The sequence below is a fragment of the Sturnira hondurensis genome, unplaced genomic scaffold, assembly GCF_014824575.4.
Source record: "Sturnira hondurensis isolate 20B ecotype Veracruz unplaced genomic scaffold, ASM1482457v3 Scaffold0004152, whole genome shotgun sequence".
In the NCBI taxonomy this organism is placed as follows: domain Eukaryota; kingdom Metazoa; phylum Chordata; class Mammalia; order Chiroptera; family Phyllostomidae; genus Sturnira; species Sturnira hondurensis.
In genome coordinates, this window is record NW_028076783.1 from 5743517 (window position 1) to 5770270 (window position 26754).

Here is a 26754-nt window from a genome sequence, read left to right on the forward strand (position 1 = left end):
GTACAAGTGTGTGACTACTACCAGGTATGGTAAATTGCTTCTCATGCTTGACCAGGCCAGGACAACCAGAGTTTGCCATACCCAGCCCTCACCTGGAGGCCGGGGAGTAGTGTGGTTTGTGTCAGAACACAAGGTGATTAATATCAAAATAGTCCCCCAGGGAGGTCTGTGGAAAACAACCTTCCCTCAGCCAGGCCCCAGCTCACAGCATCACTCAGCAGCCTGGTCATGGAGCCGTCTCTCCTCCACACTCGTCTGTGAAATGCACGCGATGCAGGGCCTTCCTTATCTGCAACAGTGGGATTTGTAACAAATATAATCTCCTGATCTGTGTCCAGATGCATTATTCATGCTGCCCCCGGCCCTTTATAAGAAACAAATGATTTGGTCATTCACATGACTAAAATATATTTCTCATTTGTATTTGGTCTTTGTCAACAATTCCTAACACCCAGCTTCCAAAACTCTTGGAATTTCCTAAATGTCGAGAGTGTCTTTAGCTATGTTAATCAGTGAAGGTGACTTTTGGTAGGTACCTAAGGATGGGAGTTAGTTGTTGGCTGCTGATGGAATCAACTGTGTGACTTGAATGGGAAATTTCATTCCCATCCCTGACCTCTGGGAAAGACAGAGGGGCTGGAGGTTGCATCAATCACTAGTGGCCAGTGACTTAATAAATTGTGACTAACAAAGCCTCCGTAAAAACCCAAGAGGGCAGGATGTGGAGAGCTTCCAGGACCGTGAACGCGTGGAGATGCAAGGGGACGCCTCACCCTGTGCTTCTCATCTGACTGTTCCTGGGTTGTATCTTTTTACAACAAACCAGTGGCCTAGTAAGTAGCATGTTTCTCTGAGTTCTGTGAACTGTTCTAGCAAATTAATCAAACCCAAGGAGGTAGTTATGTGAACCTCTGATTTACAGTCAATTGGTCAGAAGTGCAGATAATGACCTGGACTTGTGATGGGCGTTCTGAATTGGAGGGGCTGTTGGAACCTTCAACCTATAGCCAGTTGGTCAAAAGCACAGGTAAGAGCCTGGGCTTTTCTGTTGGCCGCTGAAGTGGGAGGGGAGGCCTTGTAGGACTGAATCCGTACCCTGTGGAATCCGATGCTATCTCTGAAATGTCAGGATTAGTCTAGAGCAAGGCAGGTAGAACAGACTGAATACCTGGGACGTTATTATCTCAGCAGGGGGAAGGTCACAGTAATCAGCCCCAGGCTATAAAGAGCTACCTGGGGGGACAAGGATGAGAGGTGAATTTTCACATGGGAAAAGGTTTCTTTGCTTGTGGAGCCTCCAACTTCCAGCCCCGCAAAGTATTTGTGTTCATTTCTGCCAGATTAGACAACCTCAGGCAAAGCATTTCCCAGCTCTCTGCCTTGGTTCTCTAATCTGTTGAAGAGGGGCAGTTTACCCCGCCCCACAGAGCAGCGGAGCTCTGACTGTGGCCCATATCAGAAACCCCTGGAGAACTTGGCAAGAATACAAAGGTCCCGATTCTCTCTACTTCAGTGAGTCGGGGCCTCTCTGCTCTGCTCCCCCCTAGCTGATTCTGATACACACCAACTTTCCAAACTGCCATAAAAAATGAAAGAAGCAAGGCCTTCTGTTTAAAGGACTGTCATAATTACTTAAATCCCATTTGGTCCCCCCTCTCTGAGGATGTCAAGTGGGTAGGCTGTCCTCACACACATTGCCTGTGCCTCAACTCCCAGGAGGCCCAGGGGGGATGAAAAGCACAGTCCCTGGGCCCTCACCTCAGTGTTTCAGAAGTCCTCTAGGGTCCAGTGTCCATTTCCCAAAGCGGGCAGGCAGAGCCATACCTTCCCCGGGGCCTCCACAGCATGGCAGAGCCGCAGTGGGACGCAGAGCTGCAGGTGCCGGGGCCTGTGTTTAGAAGGGGGCCCAGCTCCTGACGGGTGGAGGTGTGCAGGCGGTGCCCTGTATGTTTCCTCTTAGCTGACACTGGAAAGGGACCCAGTCAAATTCTGATGCACCAGCAGCTCTTCCCCAAAGGTTTGGGGATTGGCTCAGAGTTCTTCTCACAACCTGGAAAGGAAAGCAAGAACTAGCCGCATATATAAACATCTCAAGCTCCTTGACAATCTAATTTACTCATCCTCTTGCCCAAGCAGTGACAAGATCTTTCTGTGGGGTAAGCTCTGAGCTTAGAATGGAGTTAAGGAATTTCAGTGCTGCAAAGGAGCAGGCCACAGGACACCACCCCCACACCAGGAATGCTGCCACGTCCTGGTGCCAGACAAGTGATTAGAGGATGTTTCTCAAACCTCAGTGTGGGTTTCAGTGAGTTCAGGGCAAGAAACTTGAAAGGCAGGGCCAGGATTCAAACCAAGGGGTCAAGGTAGTGTCAAGGCTGCAGGCTTCAGAGATAGCAAGATCTGGCTAAGGGAGGTCAGGGTCTACCAAGGATTAGCTGTGACCTTGAACAAACTATTCATTACCCCTCTGAACCTCAGTTTCCTCATCTGTAAAAGCAAAATAACAATGCTGCCCAGAGAAGTAGCCAGGTTCTGTGGAGCCTGAAGCTTATGCCACTGGGGAGGGCGTTGGTATAGTTGTGAGGGGTAGAGAGGGACTCTTTAAGGAAGAAAATACAAAATTACAAATTTGAAATTGCATACAGGACCTTGGAAAGGGTCCCACACAAGGGAGGGGACAGGACGAATCTGTCTCAGATGCCACCAGTGGAGCTGTGAGATATTTCAGCCAAGCTCTCGGCATGTGAGACAGTGGCCCAGGGAGTGGTGTGCCCTGAGTAAAATGCTGTAATTTGGAGGGAGGAAGAAACATTGGCCCGTTCATCTCTGTGACCCAAGCAGAGGTGATGACAGAGTGGAACACCAGAGAAACCCCCAGGGTCCTCTCCGTCGGCAGAGCTCGATGGAGAATGGCCAGTGCTGATCTTAGGCAAAACACACCCTCTCCTGGCCCACCGTCCTGCCCATGAAACTTGACTGGGGGATAGAAGAATCTCTGCCTTGCAACGTCCCCATTTTTCCGAGAGAATGTCCACTACTCCCTCCCTGGAGCCTCACAGAAGCTAAGATGCAGTAAGAAGTGAGTGAGTGATTGTTTCTTTCTTTCCAAAAACCTCCCAGGAAAGGGGAGCTCCCAGAGGACGCCGTCTGGCAGGCCCGCAGCCCTGCCTCCGGATGCCTGTGGAGGTGGGAGGGCGTGGGCACTCTCTTGGAATACTGGAAGCCGGGGACTGGTTAAAAAGCGTGAGGAGCTGGGCTCTGGTCCCTACTCTTTCATTCTCTAGGTATGAGAAGGTAGGCATGCTCCTTTAGTTGGGAGCCAGCTTTCCTCATTATGTAATTTATAAGATTGAATGAGAAAATATAGGTAAAGCACTTAAAAGAGTCAGTGAATAAATACTAGTTATTGAAATAACCAGTATCACCGTCACCATTGCCATTACTATTGCTAGGTAAGGGGTGGATAACCACTCCCTTCCCAAATCCCTCCCCTCTTCTCTGTCTCCTCCCAATCAGCTCCTCTTCCACAGCGTCTCAGGCCTGGAAGAGCACCCCCTGGGGGAGGTAGGTGGGGCCTCACTCCAGTTTGGCCAGATCTTGCTAATAAGGGACAAGCCACTGAGTTGGGGTTTGCACCTGACCAGACACCTCCCTGCTTGCCTCCTTCTAACACAGTCCTCCTCATCACCCAGAAGCCTCAGTTTCTGAAGCGGTCATGCCCAAAACACAGAGTGCTGGGGGTCCCCAGGGAGCTGTGGAGCTCAAACTGGACCTCAGGTCACCTCTGCAAAGTGCCGAGAAGCTGCAGGACAAGGACTCCAGTTTCTTGGAGGGAAGCGCTTCCGAGTTGCCGGTCTTGGAGAAGACAAAGGGTATAACGTGAGTGCTCTTTTCTGCCTTCCCCACATCCACCCATCCAGCCTGGAAGCTTGCACTGGCAAAAGCCCTGGGGTCAGGCTGCGTAGGTAGGTAGGTAGGTGTCTGACCCCAACCCTTTGCACAGATGGGGATACCAAGGTTGCAAAAGGGGCAGTTCTTGGCTAAGTCAGGCTGAGAGCTTAAAGGAACAGGAGTGGAAAGTGTCAGAAAACCCTTAGCATATAGTGAACTAGCTTCCAACACGTGCTGGCAGGGACACTGAGGCCCAGTTATCCCATGCCTTTCTCTGGGGTCGCTGGCAGGATGGGGGCTGGAATCCACTGCTGGCCCCAAAGTCAGTTTTGCTCCTGGCCCATTTGGATAACATTGAGGAGGTGGGCAGAACCCCCAGCTTCTTGGAGGAGAAGATAAGACCTGCCTCCTTCCGTGAGACTTGCCCTGGTGACATCAAAACCACAGTGTGTGGAAGAGTCCAGTTTCTCCCCGAGGTGTGTTCTGGGAGTGGGGGCAGGGTAGGAGAGGGTCACTCATGAGGCTTTCAAAACATGACAGGAGGGATCTACTGGAAGTTTAGGCAGGACAGCCAGCTGCAGGGCTCTGGCTCCCCCGGCCTCCACCACTGGAACAGAGAAGCAAGTTCCCCGAGGAAAAACGAGTGGGGCCGCATGGCGGTGGAGAGCTCCGCGGCTTTAAGGAGAGAGTTTTGACACCACTGGTGTGCGAGAAAGAACAACTGCGTTCAAGTTGTGACTCTGCTTTTTGCCTCCTCCGAGCCTCAGTTTTCCCAGATGCAAAAACAGATAAAACAATGGAGTGTGAATCTGAAGAAGCAGCCTTGGAAGTTAAATCCGAAGGGATGGGGGGGCGGGGGGAGTAGGGGTTGAAGAAGGAGAGAGAAGTTATCATGGGGGGCAGGCAAAGCCTCTTTCCACAGCCTCCCTGCAGGGCTATTGAAGGGTGAACAAGGTAACTAACTTTCACATCTGTCTTAAAGAAAGGGTCTGAGGGTTCTGTTGCCCCAGGGCTAGTTCCGAAGGTTGCTAAGAATGCATGACATCTGAGGGTGAGCTCTCTAGGCCTTGGGCCAGCCACTGCCTGCCAAGTTGGGGTATTTCTCAACCAGAGGCCTTGAGGGAGCCAATTGGCTCTTGCTTCTTGAACCGATATACAGTTTGGTGGCAATTTTGGCTACTTAAAAATCAAAAAAACAAAGCAAGTAAGAGCTAGAAGGCCCCTCTGGCCTGGAGGGTAGTAGGAAAACAGGTCTGGTAAGCATGGTACCTACGGGGTCAGATGACTTGAGTTCCAGTTCCCGCTTAGCTGCTTACCAGCTGAGTGACAGAACTTCTCTGTGCCCAGTGTCACCTCTGTGAGATGACAATGTGCTCCTGCCAGGATGGCTGCACAGGTGAATTGAACATAGAGCCACCAAGTGCCATGTTCCAGAAGTGCTAGCTGCTGTGAATAGCATGCTAGTCCAAGGTCACCAGAGGAGTTGGGGCCAAATCCCAGGCTCCCCACCTCCCAGCCCAGTGCTCTGCACAACTCACCCCACTGTGTTTCTGAGCTGACTGAGTGGCCCAAAGTTAAATTTTGATTTTCTAAGTTCTCTAGTTAGAAATTTCCAAAGTGACCCACTGACTTTTTCCTACTTGCAAAACAAGCACATCATTGGAGGGCCACAGGGCACTGCACTCGCTGGGTCAGCAGTATTAACACCCACAGGAGAGGGAAAGACATGCAGAGGCTCAGTCTCCTCCTCCTTAACCCTTGAATTAACAGGGAGATTAGATCCTCAGGAAGCTAGAGAAGTTAGGGTTCCACAAAGTGTTCAGAGCATCTATTTCAAAATAGCATTCCTCCGTCTATTTACAGAGAGTCAGCAGTGTGGATACATTGCCCAGAATGGCACGGCTAGTTAGGTAGTGGCCTTGGGTTTTAATCCCTGCTGCATCCTAGCTCAGAGGCCGGGCTCCTTCCAGGGAGCTTCTGCTGCTCCTTATAAGGAGCCTCCTCTCCAGAAGGCTCTCCTTGGGAAATTTCCAAGGCTTCTAAAATTGAAGGTGTCAATTCAGTACTCACCTTGGTCTAACCTGGTCCAGGTGCAGAGAGGTATAAAATAGGTTGCTTTGTAATTCATCAACAGAGAGCGCACCTCCCTAGAATCTTATCTCTGGAGGTATAGACCTTGTCCTCTGGTCAGCCGTCCGTCTTAAAGAAAGGGTTGGAGTGGTTTTGCGTGTGTTGGGGTGGGAGGAGTCATGCCCTGCCTCAGTTTGATGTCCTGGCCTAAGGTGGGGGGGAGTCATTCTGGAGCTCAATCCTCAAGTGACCCTGTCCCAACAGACTGCAGCTGGGGACCCAAGTCATCTGACCTATTTTTTAAAAAATTTTTAAAAGATTTTGCCCTGGCTGGTGTAGCTCAGTGGATTGAGTGCGGGCCTGCGAACCAGACGATCGTGGTTCAATTCCCAGTCAGGGCACATGCTTGGGTTGCAGGCCAGTTTCCGGCAGGGGCCAGTTCCCTGCAGGGGATGCACCAGAAGCAACCATACATTGATGTTTCCTTCCTCTCTCCTTCCCTTCCCCTCTAAAGATAAATAAATAAAATGTTAAAAAAATTTTTTTTACTTATTTATCTTTAGAGGGGAAGGGAAGGAGAGAGGGAGAGAAATATCAATGTATGGTTGCCCCTCGTGCGCCCCCCACTGGGAACTGGCTTGCAACCCAGGCATGTGCCCTTACTGGGAATCGAACCTCAATCCCTCGGTTCACAGGCCTGCATTCAATCCGCTGAGCTACACCAGCCAGGGCCTGACCTATTTATTCAGGAGTCACAATGACTTTCTTGCTGCCTGCCTGTTTCTTCTCTGCATCCAATCCTGTCTCTGCTACCAGTTTGATGACTTTGGGCTGTTCGCTTCCCACTGTCTGAGTCTCAGTTTCCTCGGTTATAAAATGGGGTGTTCTTTACTTATCTGTCTGGGCCTGTTTCCAGGAAGCAGTCCAGTAGAAGTGGGGTGAAGAACTCCAAAGCAGTCCTGAGTTCAAATCCTGGCTCCCCAGTATATCCTTGGACAAGTCGTTTAAAAAAACCTTGATCCTCCGTTTCTTCATTTACTTCCTTGCTTTGACAAGAAGATTAAATGAGATAATACATGTAAAGAATTTAACATAGTGTTTGTTACATAGTGAGTATTATAAAGATATATTGAGTGTCAGGTGCTAAAACCAGGATAGTTCTGGACAAACCCTGAAGGAGACTGAGAAGTGCCAGGTGAGACCATGGGGACTGGGAGGTGGCCAGGAGCCCACCGATCCACCTGAACTCGTGTTGGCAGACATGCCGGGAGAGAACGTCAGTTGGAGCTCCTTCCCTCCACATACCCAGTCCTCATGCGTTTTTCTTCCCCTTTAGAGCCTTCCAGGCCTTGATTCACCTGATAAAAAGCAACATGGGCACAGGCATCCTGGGACTACCCCTGGCTCTGAAGAATGCAGGCCTCCTGGTAAGGAGAGTGGGGCCAGGGAGGGGCAGGAGAGGCTCATAAGGCTAGCCAACCTTTTGGTGTCTCTGGGCCACACTGGAAGAAGAGTTGTCTTGGGTCACACATTAAATACACAAACACTAACGGAAACTGATGAGAAAAAAAAAGGTTTTAAATAAATTTATGATTTTGTGTTGGGCCACATTCATAGCCATCCTGGGCCACATGAGGCCTGTGGGCCGCAGGTCAGACACCCCTGCGAGGGTTTGTAGCAGCTTGCAGTGAGCAGTCCTTCCGGTCCCGACTCGGAGTCTAGACATCTAGTCTGAGTTTGAATCCCAGCTCTGCTTCACACTCTGAGTGTCCTTTGCAAGTCATTTGTCTACGCTGGGCCTCGGTTTCCTCCTTTGCAGAATGCAGGGGTCGGACCATGACTTTGCAGTTGTGTTCCACAGAGCACTACTTCTTGGTGGCGCCTCAGAGGCCACTGAAGGTCAGAATTCTGGCCCCTTACTCCCACCACATCACCCCATTGTCAAGGCTTTATGTACTCTTTTGGAGTACTCCTTGACATTGTATTTGAAAGAATAGCTGTGGCTGCTAAAAAGGGCTTGCAGATCAGTGTGCTAGAAAGTTCTTTGAGTCCTGAATATCTGCACAACCAAATGCCTCCCTGCAGTGTCCTTCACCAACTCATTCTCCTTTCTCTGCCCCTCCCTTGCCACGCCCCCCCCAGATGGGCCCGCTGAGTCTGCTGGCGATGGGCTTCGTCGCCTGCCACTGCATGCACATCCTGGTCAGGTGTGCCCAGCACTTCTGCCACAGGTAAGGAACGCAGCGTCCTGGTGTCAAACTCTTTGCTGCTGGGCTCTCAGGGACATCCCAGAAACATCCTACACATAACAAGAGTGGATTTCTTAATTTCCTCCAACAAGGCCAAGAAAAAGAGAAAAGCGTTCAGGTCAGGGACACAGGTGAGGCTCTGCCACGTGACCCATTGGGTGCCCTCGGTCAGGCCCTGGTGCGTAACTGCCTGGCTCACCTGCAAACTGCACATAAACAATCCACACCTGAACCTGCCTCCAAGAATTGTCAAGAGGATCTGGTGGGATCATGGGTATGAAAACTACAGTACCCATGCAAAGCGTCTATTATATAGTAACTAACCCACTTGACAAGTAAGGAAAACAATCCACCAAGGAAGTGCCGCCAGATGTCAAAGTCTGAATCAGAACTTCGGTCACAGCCCCAGCATCCTTTCTACCCCAGCAGGGTCCTGCCTTGCTGTGTGTGTCCTGACTTTTCAGTATATGACCTTACATTTGCTTCTTAGTAACTGTGTACTTTCTCCTGCAGGCTTAACAAGCCCTTTATGGACTATGGGGATACAGTGATGCATGGACTAGAAGCCAGCCCCAGCACCTGGCTCCGGAACCATGCGCACTGGGGAAGGTAACTTGTTCTCGCTTTGCCAGAAGTGGGATACGATACAGGAGGAGGCAATGCAATCTCCAGGCATGCCTTCTTCCCTGGAAAGCTGGCCCATTTAGCACAGAGTGTTGGACTTCCCACACAGAAAGGGGCACTCCTGGTCCAGTCCCTCCTTATAATCCTACAAAATAGGCTGTTCATTTCTTTGTTTTGCAGCTTTCGTGATACTCACTTTTTTATTAAACCACATTTATCCCATCCTGACTGGTGTGGCTCAGTGGACTGGGCATTGGCCCACAAAGCGAAGGGTCACCAGTTCAGTTCTCCATGAGGGCACATGCCTGGGCTGCAGGCCAGGGCCTCGGTTGGGAGCATGCAAAAGGCAACCAATCAGTCCATGTTTCTCTTGCACATCGATGTTTCTCTCCCTCTCTTTCTCCCTCCCTTTCCCTCTCTCTAAAAATAAATAAATAAAATCTTAAAAAATTAAATAAAAAGCACTTACCCGGTTTCTACTATGTCCCGGGCCCTGAAAACACGTGAGGACCAAGGCAAACAAGTCTTCGCCCTCACGGAATTCATAGTCCAGTACGAAAGACAGACAATGTTTAAGATACAGTTACTTAATAACCACTGAGATAAGGACAACGAAGGAAGGAAGTAGCTGCTACTAAGCAGATAAGAAGATGTGGGTGGGCTTGGGGGGGCTTCCTCGGAAGGCAGGAGTCCTTGAGGGTGAGGAATGACCCAGGGGAGAGTGGGCAGGAGCCTGGAGGGCCTTCCAGGAGGAAGGAAGAGCAAGGTTTGACGGTCCTGAAGCAGGAAGGAGTACATGGCAGTTTCAAGGTCCAGAAAGACCAGGTAGCTTGAGGTTAGAGAGTCAGGGAGATTAAGTGAAAGGATGAAGTGGCCGATCTAGCTGTACTCTTTAGACCCTCTTAAAGGTTTTGTTCTTTTCTTAAAAGCAACCGTTGGTTTTAAGAAAGGGAAGTAATTAAAGGTTTAATCAGGGAAGTAATCATATTTGCATTGTTTAAACATCTGTCTGACTTCTGTAAAGAGAATAGGTTGCAAAGGAGCAAGAATAGATTAGTCAGACCCATGAGGATGCTATTGACAATGTCCAGGCAGCTGGCAGGGGTGCCTGGGGCCAAGTTGCTGGCAGTGGGGAGAGAGATAAATGAATCTGGCCGTGACTTGGGTCCTGTGGTTGTGCGGAAAGTGAAAAGGTGAAGGTTGGCTTCAATTTCTGATGACTTCTGTTCTGAACGAGTTGTCTTCAAGGTGCCTGGGAGACAGGCAGGAGGGGTTATCAAGTGGGTAGTTGTATGTATAAGTAAGAAACTATCTTCATGCAGGAGATGCAGAGTTGAAGTCACCAGCCATGAAGCCAGGGGCAGAGGAGGTCTCTTAGGGAGTGAGTTTATAGTGAGAAGAAAAAACAGAAAAGAACTAGTACATGAATGACCCTTTGGTGGACTGATATCTTCCTCCTGCAGCACCTACCATTTAGCTTTCAGGGAGGACACAGAACAAGTCAACCCCCTCTGTCCTCAGGTACTTGGGACTAAATCCACCCCTTTGTCTTTGATGTTACCCACCCCCCCCATATGCCTCCTCTTTTCTGAGCACTGTCTATCAGGGGCATCAGACTCATTTTTACCAGGGGCCACACCAGCCTTGCAGTTGCCTTCAAAGGGCCAAATGTAATTTCAGGACTGGGTCATTGTAACTGCTCCTTCACTAGGGGCAAGGAGCTCTGCACTGCTGCCAGGTAGAAACAAGGTGGGGGGCTGAATTCGACCCATGGGCCTTGTGTTTGCCACCTGTGGTAGATTGTCAGGGGGTCCCTTGAATTGTGATACCCCAAACTGCAGTGCCTGAAGTGTGCCCATGTAATGTAGTCTACTCAGCATCACAGGTCTGGCACCTCCTTGGCTCAAAGCCCATTCATGTACTGAATTAACAAATTCGGCCAATGAGCAGACTAGGAAGGCTATGGGATGACAATCAGAATTTCCCTAGGCGTGCACCCGAGAGGAGGTTTTTACCTGTTGTGACCCCTCAAGTCCTCCTACTCATTGTTGGGCATATAAAGTAGCTTTTCTAGCTCTTGCTCTTTTTTGGAACCTTACTCCACTGATCGTCTCCTCTCCTACCACTTGAACTTCTGTTTTGAACTACAGGCTCTTCCTCTCCACACTTAAATGTATTCATGTATCTCCATCTTAAAAAATAATAAAATAAATTAATAAAGCTTCCTGGACTGTACACCACTCCCTAGCCATCACCCTACCTTACATTCAACATCTGGTTATTCAACAGACATCTACTGAATGTCTACAACACGCCAGGAAGTGCTTCGGGCAATGGGTCTGAAACAATGAGCAAAATGGGCACTGTCAAGACCAGAGCCCACAGTCTAGCTTCCAGAAAGGCTCTGACTTCACTTCTGAACATCCCACTCACATCTCTTCCACGAGTCACCTGGCTTTTTTGTTCCTATGTGTCTACAGTTCTCTCCACCAAGGTCCTGAAAGACCTCCTTGTTGCACCTTCTTTGCCCTAGAGAACCTCTAAGCAGCATGGGGTCCAATGGACTATTCTCTTCTTCAAACGTTCTCCCTCCCTTTGACGTCTGTCACACTCTGGTTTCCTGCCCGCCTCTCTGGTCGTTCCTTTGCACTTGTTGCAGCCTTCTTTGTTTCTGTCCTTAAATATTAGTGTTCTCTAGGGGTTGGAGTGCTGCTTTCTCTTTTTCTCGTGCTGCACACTCTTCTGTGCTGATCTGCCTTCTCCAGGCTTTACCCATTACTGACAAGTCAACAGTTCCAGACCTTGACATGTAGTTGTCTCCTCAATGCCTCCTGTAAGAACCTCAAGCTAAGCAATTCGAAAACTGAATGTGTAATTTTTTCCCTTTCCCCCTAAAACCTGCTCTTCCTTCTGAGTCTCCCAGTTTGTTTTATTGTTCAAGCTAAAAACCTGCCAGTCACCTTAGATTATTGCCTTTCTCTTTACCCTGAGTTGTGTAAGTCCTAGCTTCCTAGTATCTCTTAAAATACTTTAATTCTCTCATCCTGATGATTGTGTCTTTGTGCAGGCTGCTGCCATCTTTCGCCTCCATTACCATAAGGGTCTCCTACTCAGTCTTCCCATCCTTAGTCTTGCGCCCTCTGTGTCTTCTCCACATGGGTGAAATCGGGTGAAATCTGCCTGATCCCTCTGCTGAAATGCTCTTTCTTCACTTCTTTCTCTCCATTTCCTCCCCCATCTCTTTCTTCTTTTATCTCTCTCTTTCCTCCCTTTTCCAAGAGACTGTTGCTTAGGCATTGGTCTTTCTAAGAAGGCTATCTGCTGAATAATTTGGGTAAAAATGCCCTTTTTACCACAGCCTTTACTGCCATATTGTTTTTGTTCCATCTTCCCCCTCATCTATAAACCACTAGAGGAAGGGAACGTGTGTTCTTTGTCTGTGTGTCTTCAATGCCCAGGTAGAAAAAAATGTTTAATGTTAATAATAGCTAATAATAGCTAATAGCATTGTGGCTACTGCCCTACATCGATGAGTTTTAGTTACAAGAAATGCATCAGAGCCGGGTTGGGGAGAGGTTCCTGATTGTGAAGAATTTGACCACTTGCTGAGCTGAGAATGTGAGGGTGTTTGAGAAACATATTCATAAAAGAACTATTGTTGCCTCACTTCTTATTACTGCCCCATTGTTGACTGTGGTGGCATGAGTGAGGGTGCTGGTGGAGGGTCACGAACCCCTGGGGACAGAAGTGGACATGACAAGCCAACTCTTTTTTTATAACCAGTGTTCTTTTTTTTTTCCTCTCCTTTCTTCCAGGCATATGGTGACCTTCTTCCTTATATTCACCCAGATGGGCTTCTGCTGTGTGTACATTGTGTTTCTGGCTGATAATTTAAAGCAGGTAGAGTCTTCTAGAGAAGGTGGGAGGGAAAAGGACTTGGAAAAGGAGTGTCCTCTAGCTGTTCAACTGATGGCTTCTTCTTTAGGGGGTCCTGGTGTCCCCATCAATATAAAACAGAAAGTTAAACAAGATGCTATCAAAAAAAAACCCAGACTTTCCAGTTCACTTATCCACAGATTTCTTTAAGTGGTGACTCTTTTCACACTACCCTTTGCCCAGTATCTTGGACTTGTCCTCAGTGTTGGTCTCTAAATTTGGACTGGAAGGAATCTTGGATTTTGCAATCTTGCTTTAGAGTTTAATTATCCTGAACTCTTCTGAAACTGATAAGGGTCTTTTTGGCTAATACCCAACCTTCTTTGGGCCATCTACGTCTACCTTTAGTTGTTTCATCTTCATGACTTCACAGCTGTTGGCTCCAGGAAGTTCATTCCATCTGGCCCAGAAGTTAACGTGTAGCAATTGGAACAAATTAATATAAGGAATAGCAGAGGCCACCCTTAGTCACAGTAAGCTTAAAAAAGAAAACTGTTCCTTGGGAGGTCTTTTTCTATTCATGGTAATACCAGAAATTGAGAAAAGTGGAAAAAAGTTAGAAACCAGGAAAAAATAGTAAGCATTCAGAGTTAGTTTCTACTATGTGTCAGGCACAGTACTAAGCACTTTATATGCTTTCCCCCATTTAATTCTCTCCATGACCTTATCAGAGCAGCTACTGACAAGAAAACCACTGCTATAAACTCTATAATATATATAAGGATATAAATGCTACAGAGTCACAGTTAAAAATGTAGGCCTTTAGACATCAGAGCTCAAGTTCTTTAACATTGTGCTATATTGCTTCTCAAAACAGCAAGATTAGTCTTAGTGCAACCACTTGTGGTTATTGTTTTAACATAGTATTAACTGGTTAGCATTTTTTAATTTCCTTATAGGTTTCAACGTAATTTTAATAGTTTACTAATATTTCATCACACGGATTGACCATGACTCGGTTTTCTATTGTTGGGTATTTTCTTGGTTTCCCTTTAGTCTTCTACTATAATCCATCCAAGCCTTAGTCTACCCCTTTCTTTCCTTAGTATATATTTCTTAAAGTAAAATTACTGGGTCAGAGAGTTTGGTTGTTTTGAAGGCTTTTAAAACACACTGCCAGATTGCTGCTTAGAAATCAATCTGATATCAGCAGAACTTTATTTATCATCTGTCCAGAGACAAGGCAAGCATTGTCTTGAGGAGTCTGCAGACTCAGTGGAATGCATTCTAAAACATAGAAAGTTAAATATCAATATGCAAATGTGGTGCCAAGTCAGGACACCACTACCAACACCCTGAGGTTGGGGTGCTTCATTGTGAACTAAGGGGTAGGAATGTGTGAGCAAGGGAAGGCTCCCTTGGGACGTGCACCTGAGCAGGACGCCGACGAGCAGTGATGGCAGCCCCGGGGGGGGGGGGGGAGGGGTGAACACCTGCAGCCAGAGTGCATGGGATGTGCTCCGGGGGGACATACAGTCGGTGGTAGAAGAGCCTTCAAGGTTGAGTGGAGCCCATTTATGAAGGGCTTTGAAGGCCTGGCTAAGGTTCCAAATATTTTTTCTATTGCAGTGGGGAATCCGGAAAAAATAAAAAAGACGGTGATTTATTTAACTATTGATGATATGTTGTTAAATGAAAAGGACATTTCAAAATAAGAGGATGCTATGATTGTAGTCTGATAAATTAAAAGGGATTCATATCATACATGTCATTGTGATACTGTATAGGAAAGGTATAGATGTATATACGTTCCACAGCATTACTGTGGCTACCTGTAGGTACGAAGTGAGAAGACCCTTGCTTTACATTTTCTTCTTGCCTAACTTAATTGTTGTGCAGTGGATTGCTTGCACAATTACACTGTTTCCATTAAGTTATGCTAATTATTACTGAGGGTGGTACCATCCCTCCCCTGCCCTGACTTTGCCAGTAGGTATTGCCGGTGGGTATTGTGTTTATATTGTGTGTAGGACAGTGTTTCTTGTTTTTCACAACAGTGGGGGATGGTGACAGATTTTATTGGGTGGGATTCAGGGAGGCTAAGTGTCCTGCAGTGAATGGGCCAATCCTCTCAAGAAAGAGTTCTGTCACTCAAAATGCCAGTATTGGTTTATTTAAGACAGGTAAGTGGTAAAGGTTTTTTGTTTGTTTGTTTAAGCAAAAGAAAGAGATTCTGGGAAAAGAGATTCTGGGAATTCATAAGTTCAGTAGAAGAATATTGACTAACTTCCAAATAACAGAGAAAGCTAAAAAGAAAGTTGGGTGCGGCATCTCAGAAAACAACAGGAACCAGGGCCGTTTGGGGATGCAGACAGAAGTGACATCTCCTCAGGGATCCCTTGTCAAAATTAAGTTGTATGCTCTCTTATTCTGTGCCTGTGTCATTTTGCTGGTTGTTTAGATTCAGGTAGCAAGGAGAGCTGTGAATGCCCTAGGTGAGCCGCAGGCCAGTCCTGTAGTCCTGCCACCTGACTGTGACTTCCAATCCTCCAAGGCTGTATCTGGGTGAGAGAATTCACCAATAATAAATCAAAACCAGGAGGAATGGATGCTGGGTTGCCAAAAGCTACCAAATAGCTGCTATAAATCCAGTTATTTATTTTTTTAAATTATTTCTTCTAGCCCTGACTGGCGTGGCTCAGTTGGTTGGTTGCTCTCCTCCACACCTCAAGGTCACCGGTTGGAGTGTGTGCAAGAGGCAACCAATCAGTATTTCTCTCCCTCTCTTTCTCCCTCCTTTCTCCTCTCTCCAGAATCAATAAAAGAAAAAAATTAATAAATGTATTTGTGCTGCCTCTTCTGAGGAGGTATGGTACAGAAGATTAATAATACGAAGTCCTAAATTCACCCTAATTCAAGTGAGACATTCTAGCCCTTTGGGGGAGGGAGTTTGATTGTGCACCAGGACTGAGCTAATCACGTGGCCCGAAGATTTCCTGATTCCTCTGCTTCTTTTTCTCATCCTTTCCCCAGGTGGTGGAAGCCATTAATGGCACCACCATCAGCTGCCACAACAACGTGACGGTGATTCCAACACCCACCATGGACTCTCGACTCTACATGCTCACCTTCCTGCCCTTCCTGATGCTGCTGGTCCTCATTCAGAACCTCAGGGTCATGTCCATCCTCTCCATGTTGGCCAATGTCAGCATGCTGGTCAGCTTGATCATCATCAGCCAGTACATCGCCCAGGTTAGTGCATACCACACACCTGTCTCCTACAGGGGCGGAGGCTTTTATCAATAATAGACTTGTACCTGGCGCCAGCACTGAGGGTAGGGAATGTTTACCGCATTCTTCAGCCTAGTACGCATCTCACCATGACATTCTTTCCATAAAGGTGTCTCTGTGAAGTCTCATTCTTCTGGATGTCTCTTCTTTCATGTTGCTTCTCCTACAATGGTTTGATGTCAAATTCTGGCTTTAAAAAAAATGCTTTGCAAGGAAAACATCTTAATTGGTGACCTGTACTATAGATCATTCTTGTAATAGTTGGATAGCAGCAAAAGGCAGATGAAATGCAGCCTCTTCTTATCAGATTTCATCTGTACAGTCTTACATACTCTAGCTACCATTCCAGGCACTCAAAGTCACCCTCAGGGCACTCAGGAGAAAAAAAACCTCATCCTTTATCACAGAGGTATAGTCTTGAAATACCAAAAGCCCATCTATCATGACACAAGTTATGATATCTTTGAAGTTGAGTTATGGATATTAATTTTCCCTCAATTTCCTACTTTTCTATCCTTTGTAATTTTTATTTTGTAGAATAGACAAGGCTACATAGAAATTTAACCCCCAGAAGCCCCTTGTTATACCTAATACCTTTCAGGTATTTTTCTCTTTCAGGAGTCACGAGGGAAAAAAAGTTACATTGTCCATGGAATTTAGTAATAATAACAAAATAGTCAAATATTTTAGGATAACTATAGGTAAGTCTTATATTCCTTAGGGCAATATTGGTAAATGCCACAAAATTGAATTTTATAGTGAAACAACTTTCCTGATTCACATTGGGACAACCCAGAGGTTGCCCGATTAGGGGAATGGCTCTGTGATCCTTTTCACGCTCTGGGTCACAGGGCACAGAGCGTGTTTCTTTCATTTACTTTCTCTCTCCCTCTTCAGTTTATAGCTTGTTGAAGAAGATGAGGAGACTTTTATACTGAACTCCTTTGGGCTCCCTGGGATTTCACTGTAACTCCAGCCAGCAATTTCCAACCCCCATGACTGCCGTCCATTCGAAGTGTTCCTGGGCACTTTAGTTGGCGCTAACCTCTGGTGGGCAAGCCTTTCTTTTGCTGGAATTGGATGAGCCAGGCTCCCTGTGTGAGATTCTGCTTCTTTAGAACTTTGACAATGCCTTGATCCCCCCCACCTCCAACTGTTTGTTCTGGAGGAGTGTTAAAATCAACTTGTTATAATCTACTTCCTTTTGAAGTTTTCTAAATTTCTTGACATTTAATTTTTTTTAATCAGGTCTACTTTTAGAATACTCTCTTTAAGGAGCCCGACCGTGCTTTGAGGGTTAATGTCTTACCCCATGTCTCTTTTCTACAGGACATTCCAGACCCCAGCCAGCTGCCGCTGACAACAAGTTGGGAGACCTACTCTCTCTTCTTTGGAACAGCTATTTTTTCATTTGAAAGCATTGGCTTGGTAAGGTGTGACTCAGGGTAGAAGGTCCCTGGCGCTGAGGGTGGCCCTCTGAGCAGGACCTGGGAGCTCTGAGATTCCGAGCACACGAGAGACCAAGAGACCAGAACCTCTGGCCTCACTAGGGTCAGCCGTCATCAGCAGGAGAAAAGTCGGTTACAAGAGAGCAGCAGTCGGGACACAGAGTTCTAATCCTGTTCCAGCACATCCGTTAAACCTTCATCTTCGTATCAACATGTGTTTCCTAAGCTTTTAGAATCAAGACAAAGGGAGATGTATAATTTAAATGACAGGACTAGATGAAACATAAAGAAGTTTTAAACTGGAAAATGCTGTATACTTACAACGGATTGTGATAGAGTCTCTACTCCCCCTCCTTGAGAAGTGAGATGCTGTGTATATAACTTTTTAAGTTTACTTCTCATTTACACAGTTTCACACACACAGTTCATTTTGGGGGGTGTGAAGGGGCATCCTACATTTCTGTAAGTTTTGAGAAATGTGGAGTCCTTGATGCACAACGATCAGGACCCAGAATAATTCCTTCACCACAAAAAAAGCTCGCTCAGGCTGCCCTCTTTGTAGTCAACTCCCCCACCGCTATTAACCCTGGCAGCCACCTTCCGTCCACTGTGGCTAGTGTCTTATCTTTCCCAGAACATACAGGGAACCCTACAGTATGTAACCTTTTGAGACCGGCTCCTTCCACCTACCTGCATCTAACATCACCTGTATCATTGCCTGCACCAGTCGCTCATTGCGTTCCATCTCTTGAGCACGCACTGCACAGCAATGTGCAGTTGCCTGGTCTGCTGCAAAAGCACATTAAGGTTGTCTCCAAGTTTTGACGATTATGAATGATGCTGCTGTAAGCATTTGTGTGCGGCTTTTTGTGTGAATGTAAGTTGTTTTTTTCTCTAGGAGCAGGTTCTCTAGGTCACAGACAGAATATAATTGAGTCTTGGTTTTTAAGCAAATTTGACCATCTTTGTCTTAAATTGATGTGGTTAGGCTATTTGTGGTTCAGATAATTATTATGGTTAGTGGGTCTGTGTTTTATTTGTTTTCTTTTTACTCTTCCTCTTGCTTTTCTTCTGTTTTTCTTTTTCTTTTTTGTCTTCTTTTGGATTATTTGAATACTTCTTAGTATTCCACTTTCCTTTGCCTATTGGATTTTTGCCTAGTATATCTCTTTCTCTTATACCCACAGTGGTTGCTCTGGGGATTCTAATAGACATATATAACTTTGCACATAAAATGTTAACTTAGAATTAATATTTTATCATTTCTGTTAAACTGCAAAAATCTTATAGTCATATAGGTCCTTTTACTTTCCTCCCTCTATGTTGTATTGCCCATCGGTATTGTATCTAAGTACGTGAAAACACCATCAGCCCTGGCTGGTGTGGCTCAGTGGACTGAGCGTGGGCCTGCATTCCAGGGGGTCACGGGTTCGATTCTCAGTCGGGGCACATGCCTGGGTTGTGGGCCCAGTAGGGGGGCACATGGGATGCAACCACACACTGATGTCTCTCTCTCTCTCTCTTTCTTCTTCCCTTTCCCTCTGTCTAAAAATAAATAAAATATTTAAAAAACTACCATCAGACAATCATATGAATTCCCTACTTATAACAAACTTACAAGGGGAAGATAGTCTCTTACATCTACCCAGATAATTATGATTTTTGCTGCTCTTTATTCTTGAATTCACAAGTTTCCCTCTTGTACATTTTCTGCCAGCATGAAGACCCTTCATTAGCATTTCATTAATTTTTTAAAAAATTGTATTAAATTTATACATCATATAAATGGAATCATACAGTATCTGTCCTTTTGTGTCTGACTTATTTAGTATAATATCCTCAAGGTTCATACATGTTGTGGCATGTGTCAGAACTATCTTCCTTTTTATGGCTGAATAATGTTCCATTGTGCATATAGACCACATTTTGTTTATCCATCCATCCATCACCGGACACTCGGGTGGCTTCTACCTTTGGCTATTGTGAATCGTGGTGCTATGGACATGGGGATGCAAACATCTGCCCCAGTTCCTGCTTCAATTTGTTTGGCATATACCCAGAAGTGGTGTGCCTTTCTTCATGTTCACGTCCCTCTTTCTCCTCCCGTCTTCTCACACTGTGACCTTTCCACAGGTTCTGCCCCTGGAAAACAAGATGAAGGATACCCGCCACTTCCCAGCTATCCTGTCCTTGGGAATGTCCATCATCACTGCTCTGTACATTGTCATCAGTATTCTTGGCTACCTGCGGTTTCAAAACGACATCAAGGCCAGCATAACCCTGAACCTGCCCAACTGCTGGTAACTTTACGGGCCCTCAGGTGGCGGGGACTTGGGGCCGGTGGGAACGTTTAGGTCACTTGCTCCTCCCTTCCACAGATGGCACACTGGGGTCCAGAGGGCCCCCCAGAGGGAAGCAGAGCTGCTGCAGGAGCCCTGGGCGCTGGGTACCCTGTTCAGGGAGCTCCCCCTGCAACCACAGCCTCTCGTGTTGGGCCAGGCCTTGTTGGCACAGTATGAAGGAAGATGCAATTTGGGGAGAAAGGGAAGAAATGAGACCTAGGGAGAGAAGGGAAGGGTCTGAGGAGCGCAAGAGGCAGAGATAGGAGTTGGTGGTCAGCAACACTTCCAATTATGTTTGCAAAGGCTGTGTTGCCAAGTCCTGCTTGCCACAGCCAGTGGTGAACATGCCCACGTCAGAGCAGCTAGGGTGAAAAAGCAGTAAAGCAGAACCCATTTGGGAAGGCCGCTGTGAAATGTTCTGTTTAAATGCACTCAGTTCACGCAACGGTTAGCTCAGCCAGACTTAGACAGGGCCATGCTTAAACAGACACATGAACCCATTTGGCTGTGAGCGTTTTTCCCACACCAAGGCATATCATTAATTATAAGATGCCTGCCTTTTTAAGGGTCACTTGGAGGCTTAATTTGCCTTAAATGGGGTACCTTTCCCAAGTTGATAAGTGTCATTCATCAAGCATTTACTGCATGCCAATTATATAGACATGCCAGTCTAAACACATGGGGGTATGGAGTGTGCTGATGTGAGTAGACTGTGAACTTGAGCTTCACTGTCTTGCCTGACTCATAATCCACTGAGAATGTGGGAGAAATAGATAGTATATATAAATAATTATAACACAGAATAGAAAAAGAAGCCCTCCGGAGGAACAAAGAGGCCTCGGGAACTTTCTTTATTTTTATTTTTATTTTATTTTATTTTAAAGAGAGAGGAATAGAGGCAAAAGAGAGGGAAGGAAACATTGACATGAAAGAGAAACATCAATTGACTGCCTTCTGCCTTCTGCAAGAGCCCCAGTGGGGCAGTGCACAGAGCCTGCAACCCAGGCATGTGCCCTGACTGGGAATCGAACCTGCAACCTTTCAGTTTACAGAACAATGCCTAACCCACTGAGCCTCAGCAGCGAGGGAAGGCCTTGGGGACTTTCAAGGAAAGAAACTACACTGGAACAAGGCAACAGAGAATGTTGTTGTCTAATAAGACAACCCTGCCCAGACAAGGACAACTCTGGTGCTCTGGGTCCAGGTTCCAGTTGCACTGCCTCCTAGTTTGAGGTCATGGAGGATTTACTTCACCTCTCCAACCCTCAGCTTCCTCATCTATAAAGCAGAATTGGAATGAGGATTGAGTTGCGCATGTCTAAAAGCATCTGCCATGTAGTACCTACTCAAACGATGGGAATTTCAAGAAATCTGTGGGGTTTGGACAGATGAAAATGGAGTGAGTGGTATGTATTCCAGGCATCGGGACTAGTGAGAGCAAAAACCACAGAAATGTGGAAGTCAGCTTTTAAGGAGTGACCTAAACGTAGGCTCAGATACATGCATATTAAATGTGGGAGATGCGTCTATCATGTTTGTGAATTACAGAAAAAATGTCATATCTACATAGGTCAAAAAAAGGCTTTGATAAGACTCAACACCCCCCATCACCCTCTCTCTGCCTCTAGTCTGAAGCCTGCAAGGAGCCCTGCCCTCTTTTTCCACCCCAGCCCTCACACAGCCCCATTTGTAGACTGCCTCCTCCCCCAAGGATTTGGTGTTCTGCAGTTCTGGCAACCTACTAGAAGCATTTGTCATGTGCCAAGAGCTTTGGGGAATCTAGAGAATTCTAAAGGACAGAGATCACAGGGACCAGAGTCTTTTAGACCCAGGGTTTTTGGTCTTTACTACTTATCACTTGTCTCTTCCTGGGCAAGGTACCCAGCCTGAGCCCCTCTGTCCTACAATCTAAAACAGAGCAACAAGTGATAGTGGCCTGTGAGGTACTATCCATACCCATACTCAAGACGGCCCTCTCACGTGTTGCCTTTCAAATCCGTGATGCTCGGTCTATCCCCTGCATGCTCTGCTGGGACTCCTTCTTGGCTCTTAGAAGTCCCTTCCCCCATCAATTTCAGACAAAGAAACTGCAGCCAGATGGACTGTCCTAAGGTCAGAGGTTAACGTGAGAGGAGGCTGGATGTCAGAGGCCAGTGGTCAGAGAAAGCATCGCTGTTTTGTCCTGCAGGCTGTACCAGTCAGTCAAGCTCCTCTACATCACTGGCATTCTGTGCAGCTACGCCCTGCAGTTCTATGTCCCTGCAGAAATCATCGTCCCCTGGGCCGTCGCCCGGGTGTCCAAACGCCGGGCACTGCTCCTGGACCTGTCCGTCCGCTTCACCATGGTCTCCTTAACATGTGAGTAGAAGGCAGAGAGAGGTGTTGCTCTCTGCCTGAGGGCTCTCAGAAATCAGCCAGATGATAAAGGAGTCCTACTAACCAGCACTGATTGAGCACTAACTGTTTCAGGGACCGGAAAAGGCTTTGCAAGTAGTAATTCATTTAATCTCAGGGACCACCTAATTCTCACAACTACCTATACAGATCTACGGCTGTACAGCCTAAGGAAGGGACGCAGTTTATCAAACAACAATCGTATCAGGACTGATATTTATTAAACACCTACTGTGTGCCAGCCACTCTGCTGCGCTTTTTGTAGTCCATACTTCACAGACTTTGATTCAGTCGGGCAGGAGCTCTCATGAGGTAGGACTATGATAAACCCTACTCACAAATGAGAACGCTGGAGCAGGGAGTGGTGACTCTTTGGCCAAGACGTGCCAGAGGGGGGATATGAACCCAGGTCATCAAAGCCCGGAGCCAGCATCCTTCGACTCCTGCAGGTTAAAAATGAGCCAGTGAGGCTCGTCTGGCAGCAGAGGCGTGTTGTGTGACCCTCACAATGTACAAATGTGCACATCTGGGTCAACATTAAAAGTGTGGGAGACTCACATACAAATCAGTATTTCTAATGTTTTGTGGGGCGGGAGGCAATGATTTGGCAACTCTAGGGTCACGTTCCCTGTGGCAGATCAGCTGGACTTGCCCCCTGGATGGGCCCTGCTCACTGGTTGGCTTCAGCTGGCCCCACTCACCCCCTCGCAGCCTTGCCCCCGTTTCAGGCCCCAGGAACCCAGGTGCCCCATTTCTGCGAGCACCTTAGCACAGACAGAGGGAATGACAGAGATTCCTGGACTGAGTGTGACAGGGCCCAGCCGTCCCTAAAGCCCCTTTTAATTGTGATTCTAAGAGTCTCCCTCTTGCTTCTTGCTGCACTAGACCAGGCCATATAGTTCACCTGTCACTGATTTCCTCCCTTTGAAGTAATCTCTTCTCAATTTACCCTAGGAGGCAGTGACACTACCATTTAGAACCTTAGAGATGCCAGGTGGATGGAGGACTTTGTTCCAAATATGAAGCTAAGAATTTCTGAAGCCTAAAACTAGGACTTCAGCACACAGTGCCCCAATCAGTACATAACAGTAAATAACTCTTCTGAGTGATTTACATTGATTAGCTTGTTTAAAACTTTAATATTGTTTGAAGTATGGTCCATAATACCTAAAAGCATAGATATCATTGGTTCTTCTTTTGTAGATAGGAAGTAGGATGAGAAAAGGGCAGGGGCTTGCCTGTAGCCACACAAGAAGCCGGAATCCTGCCTCCAGACCCGCTTACATTGTCACATTCGTCATTAAAATGTTCACTCTGTGAAGGCAGGCTTTGTTTTCAGTTTTCATCCGTTTTATATATTGATACAGCCTAAATAGTCAGAACAGTTCCCCACACTGTTATTTAGTGTAGCTGAATCATTGAATTTACAGGGATTCACAGTACACCTTAGTGGCATAAGCATTATTTTAAGCTAAAAACATTTGAACCAACAGCAGCCATAGGGGGAAAAAGAAGAATTAATTTTATCCAAACTTCCTTTGCTGAATTAAGCAGGACCCTCCTGAAAAGTAGGCATTCCCTCTCCGGGAGGTTTTCAGCCAGGAGGGAGACTATCATGATACACCGAGAAATCACTTAAAAAAAAACTTTATTTGAAACCGTCACACCTTCCACTTTTCTTGTGGAGAAGCTCTGCCCTCTCCCTTCTACCATATAAAATGGGGGTGTGAACCCCTACTCTGGCTCTTCCAGGAGCCAATTCCCCTGAAGGCTCCCTGGCCCTGAATAAGCTTTGTCTTTTCTCCTGTTAATCTGTCTATTGTCAGTTAGATTTGCAGGACCCCATCATGGAACCTAAGTGGGTAGTTTTCTCCTCCCAGGGATATGAATCCATATATTTGAAAAACAATTGGAAGCAAATGCAGCAAATGTTTAATGTGTAACCTCTAGTGAATGCAATAGGGGGCATTATACAACTTTCAACTTTTTCTTTACATGACTGACTGTATGAGAAACAACTAACTGGCTTATGTTTTAAGAAAATGATTTTAAAAACAAATTTTAAAAGCTTGGCTAAGACTGGATGATCTGCCTATCCTGTATCGTCTCCCGCAGGCATCTTGGCCATCGTCATCCCCCGCCTGGACCTGGTCCTCGCCCTGGTGGGCTCCGTGAGCAGCAGTGCCCTGGCGCTGATCATCCCGCCCCTCCTGGAGATCACCACCTACTACTCGGAGGGCATGAGCCCCCTCGCCATCGCCAAGGACGCCCTGATCAGCATCCTGGGCTTCGTGGGCTTTGTGGTGGGGACCTACCAAGCCCTGGATGAGCTGATCCAGCCTGGACACCCTGCCACCTTTTCCAACTCTACCACTTTTATTTAGTGAGAATGGCACAGCTCCTCCCCCACTGACACCTGGTTTTTAATGACATGGAACTCTTCTGTACATGCATTATCTTTATTTTGCAAGGACTCACTAACTCCAAGGTCTAGATGGTAATTTAAAAAATATTTTTTGTTCATTCCTTTTTTTCCCATCTCTAGTTAGAGATGTTTCTGCTTCGTTGAGAGCTCTCCCATGGCAGACTCTCAATTCCATCCAACTTTTTGGCAATTCACACAGTGAATTTCACACCTTCCACCTGGAGTAGAGCTGTGCAAGAAGTCACCACCAGGGGCACCCACGTGGCAGCAACTGGCAGAAGGAGGTGTGGCCTGCCAAGGCTGACCTGGATTTGATAGACAAAGGGTTCCAGCAAGGTGCGGACAGCTCCAGCATCAAGATGGATAGGGCCAAGAGGGCCATTGTGAGCCACAACTGGAGACAGAAGAGCCATTGTATTTGTCAAGGGCAATACACTTTCTAAACCGCTGGATAAAGTTTTGGCCCAGTTCAAAGATCCCAACAATAGATTGGAGGCATGGAAATAGATGTGCCATTGGCAGGGGGAAGGGGTGAACAATGACATTGTTGGGCATTGTTTTCCTCTTAAGTTTTTCACCATCTTGATTACCTACTGTGGGCCAGGCATAGTTCTAGGCTCTTGTAGTGGATTACAAAACTGGCCACGAATTCCTCTCAACAAGGTGACTTTTCAGCTCCTCCCCTCTGAATCTGGTCTTAGCCTTGGATGTGCTTCGGCCAAGGGGATATTAGTCAATGTGATGCAAGCAGAGGTTTGGTGATGGCTTGTGCAGCAGGGTTTTCATCTCTTGCTGTGCTGTGGCCAAGACCACCAGGTGACGAAGCCTGGACAAGCCTACTGTAGGGTGGGAGACCATGTGAAGCAGAAACCAGTTATTCCAGTTGAGCCCTGCCCCGCAGGTCTGCCAGCCTGCTGACTTCCGGACACATGAGTGAAGCCATTCTTAGACTATATCCAGCCCCAGTGAAGCTGACCCAGACCATATGAATTGACCAGATGATCCACAGAATTGTGAGAAAACAATAAACGTTTGCAATTTTTAAGCCATAAGGTGTGGGAGTTTTTATGCAGCAGAAGTTAACTAGTACATCATTCTAATGGACATACACCAATGAGTGAAAAAGGAATCCTGCCCCTCAAGAAGCTGGTCCACTCTCCTCTGGGGGAGAATGGAAGGTAAGCAACTCATCACAGGTCCTTGTAAGGGCAGGGGACACTGACTGCTCTGGAGTCCTAACAATGACATTCCACAGGTGGTTCCACTGAGAATGGGTCTCCCAGCAGGGAACTCGGTCCTGCTGCCTTGACATTCATGCCCTCTCTCATGACCTTAGCCAGAGGCCAGTCAGCCCGAGACACCACCTCAGCCTTCCTAGTGGTATTTGCTCCTTTCCCCCGAAAGCTACTTAAATTGGGACAATGCCCCTAAGTAACCAAGTAGATAGTATGCAGATCTTCAGTCCAAGGGGAGGGAGATTCTCATCGTACTCTCTGTGGTAGTCTCTGTGAGAATGACCCACGTTTCTTTTAGCCTCAGTTTTAAGAGAACATTTGAAAAAGGCCCTTTCTGCTTATTTTCAACCATCAAGCTCCCTATCAGCCTGGGGAAGATTGAGGGGTGCGGTGGGGGAGTATGTGTCTGCCTCAGTTCCCACATCCTGGTCTACTCCTTTTCTGTTTCTTTCCACCTGTTGGATTTTCAGAAGGTACTTCAGGCTGGGGTGCTCAGGTAGGGGATGGGCTGCCTGACCATGCCTAGATCCCATGGTCGGTAGAGTGAGTACCTATCAGGAGAGGGGACAGTCAGCCTGTGCAGTAGTCCACAGCCCACCTAGCCAGATGGTGGCTTATCACTTCCATCCCCCCCCCCACTTCTCTGTTTCATCAGCAGACCCAAAGAACTTCCGCTGATCAGTCAGCGCCTTGGCAAAGCCATCTTCCTCTCTCTGAATTTGGCTCTCTCACCCTGCTCCACTGCCATCCCATTCATTTTTGCTAAGTTTAACATGGTCTTCTGTTACTAAAAAGTGGCCACACTCATTCCTCGTTCTCCAAGGACAAAACCCTGCTGCACAAAATCATCAGGTTAATCTTATTATTGAACCAATCTGGATAACCTAAAATCTTAAAAAGAAAAAAATA

The 26754-nt window shown here is 46.8% G+C and overlaps 1 protein-coding gene across 1 annotated transcript; it reads left to right on the plus strand.

Moving 5' to 3' along the window:
- Nucleotides 1-3595: 3595 nt before the first annotated feature.
- SLC36A2 (solute carrier family 36 member 2) lies at nucleotides 3596-25659 on the plus strand. The gene is made up of 10 exons (XM_037044860.1): nucleotides 3596-3879; nucleotides 7298-7388; nucleotides 8104-8192; nucleotides 8724-8819; nucleotides 12650-12734; nucleotides 15744-15962; nucleotides 17331-17429; nucleotides 19583-19749; nucleotides 21980-22149; nucleotides 24301-25659. Exons 1-10 carry the CDS (start codon nucleotides 3716-3718, stop codon nucleotides 24567-24569), a joined length of 1449 nt encoding a protein of 482 aa, XP_036900755.1. The 5' UTR covers nucleotides 3596-3715; the 3' UTR covers nucleotides 24570-25659.
- The last annotated feature ends 1095 nt before the right edge of the window (nucleotides 25660-26754 follow it).

Bases quoted from the DNA above. Each gene is read 5' to 3' on its own strand.
- SLC36A2 (XM_037044860.1), top strand. From the start codon at position 3,716: ATGCCCAAAACACAGAGTGCTGGGGGTCCCCAGGGAGCTGTGGAGCTC. The intron at 7,389-8,103 runs GTAAGGAGAGTG...CGCCCCCCCCAG, and splicing joins TGAAGAATGCAGGCCTCCTG to ATGGGCCCGCTGAGTCTGCT. The intron at 19,750-21,979 runs GTAACTTTACGG...TTTGTCCTGCAG, and splicing joins CTGAACCTGCCCAACTGCTG to GCTGTACCAGTCAGTCAAGC.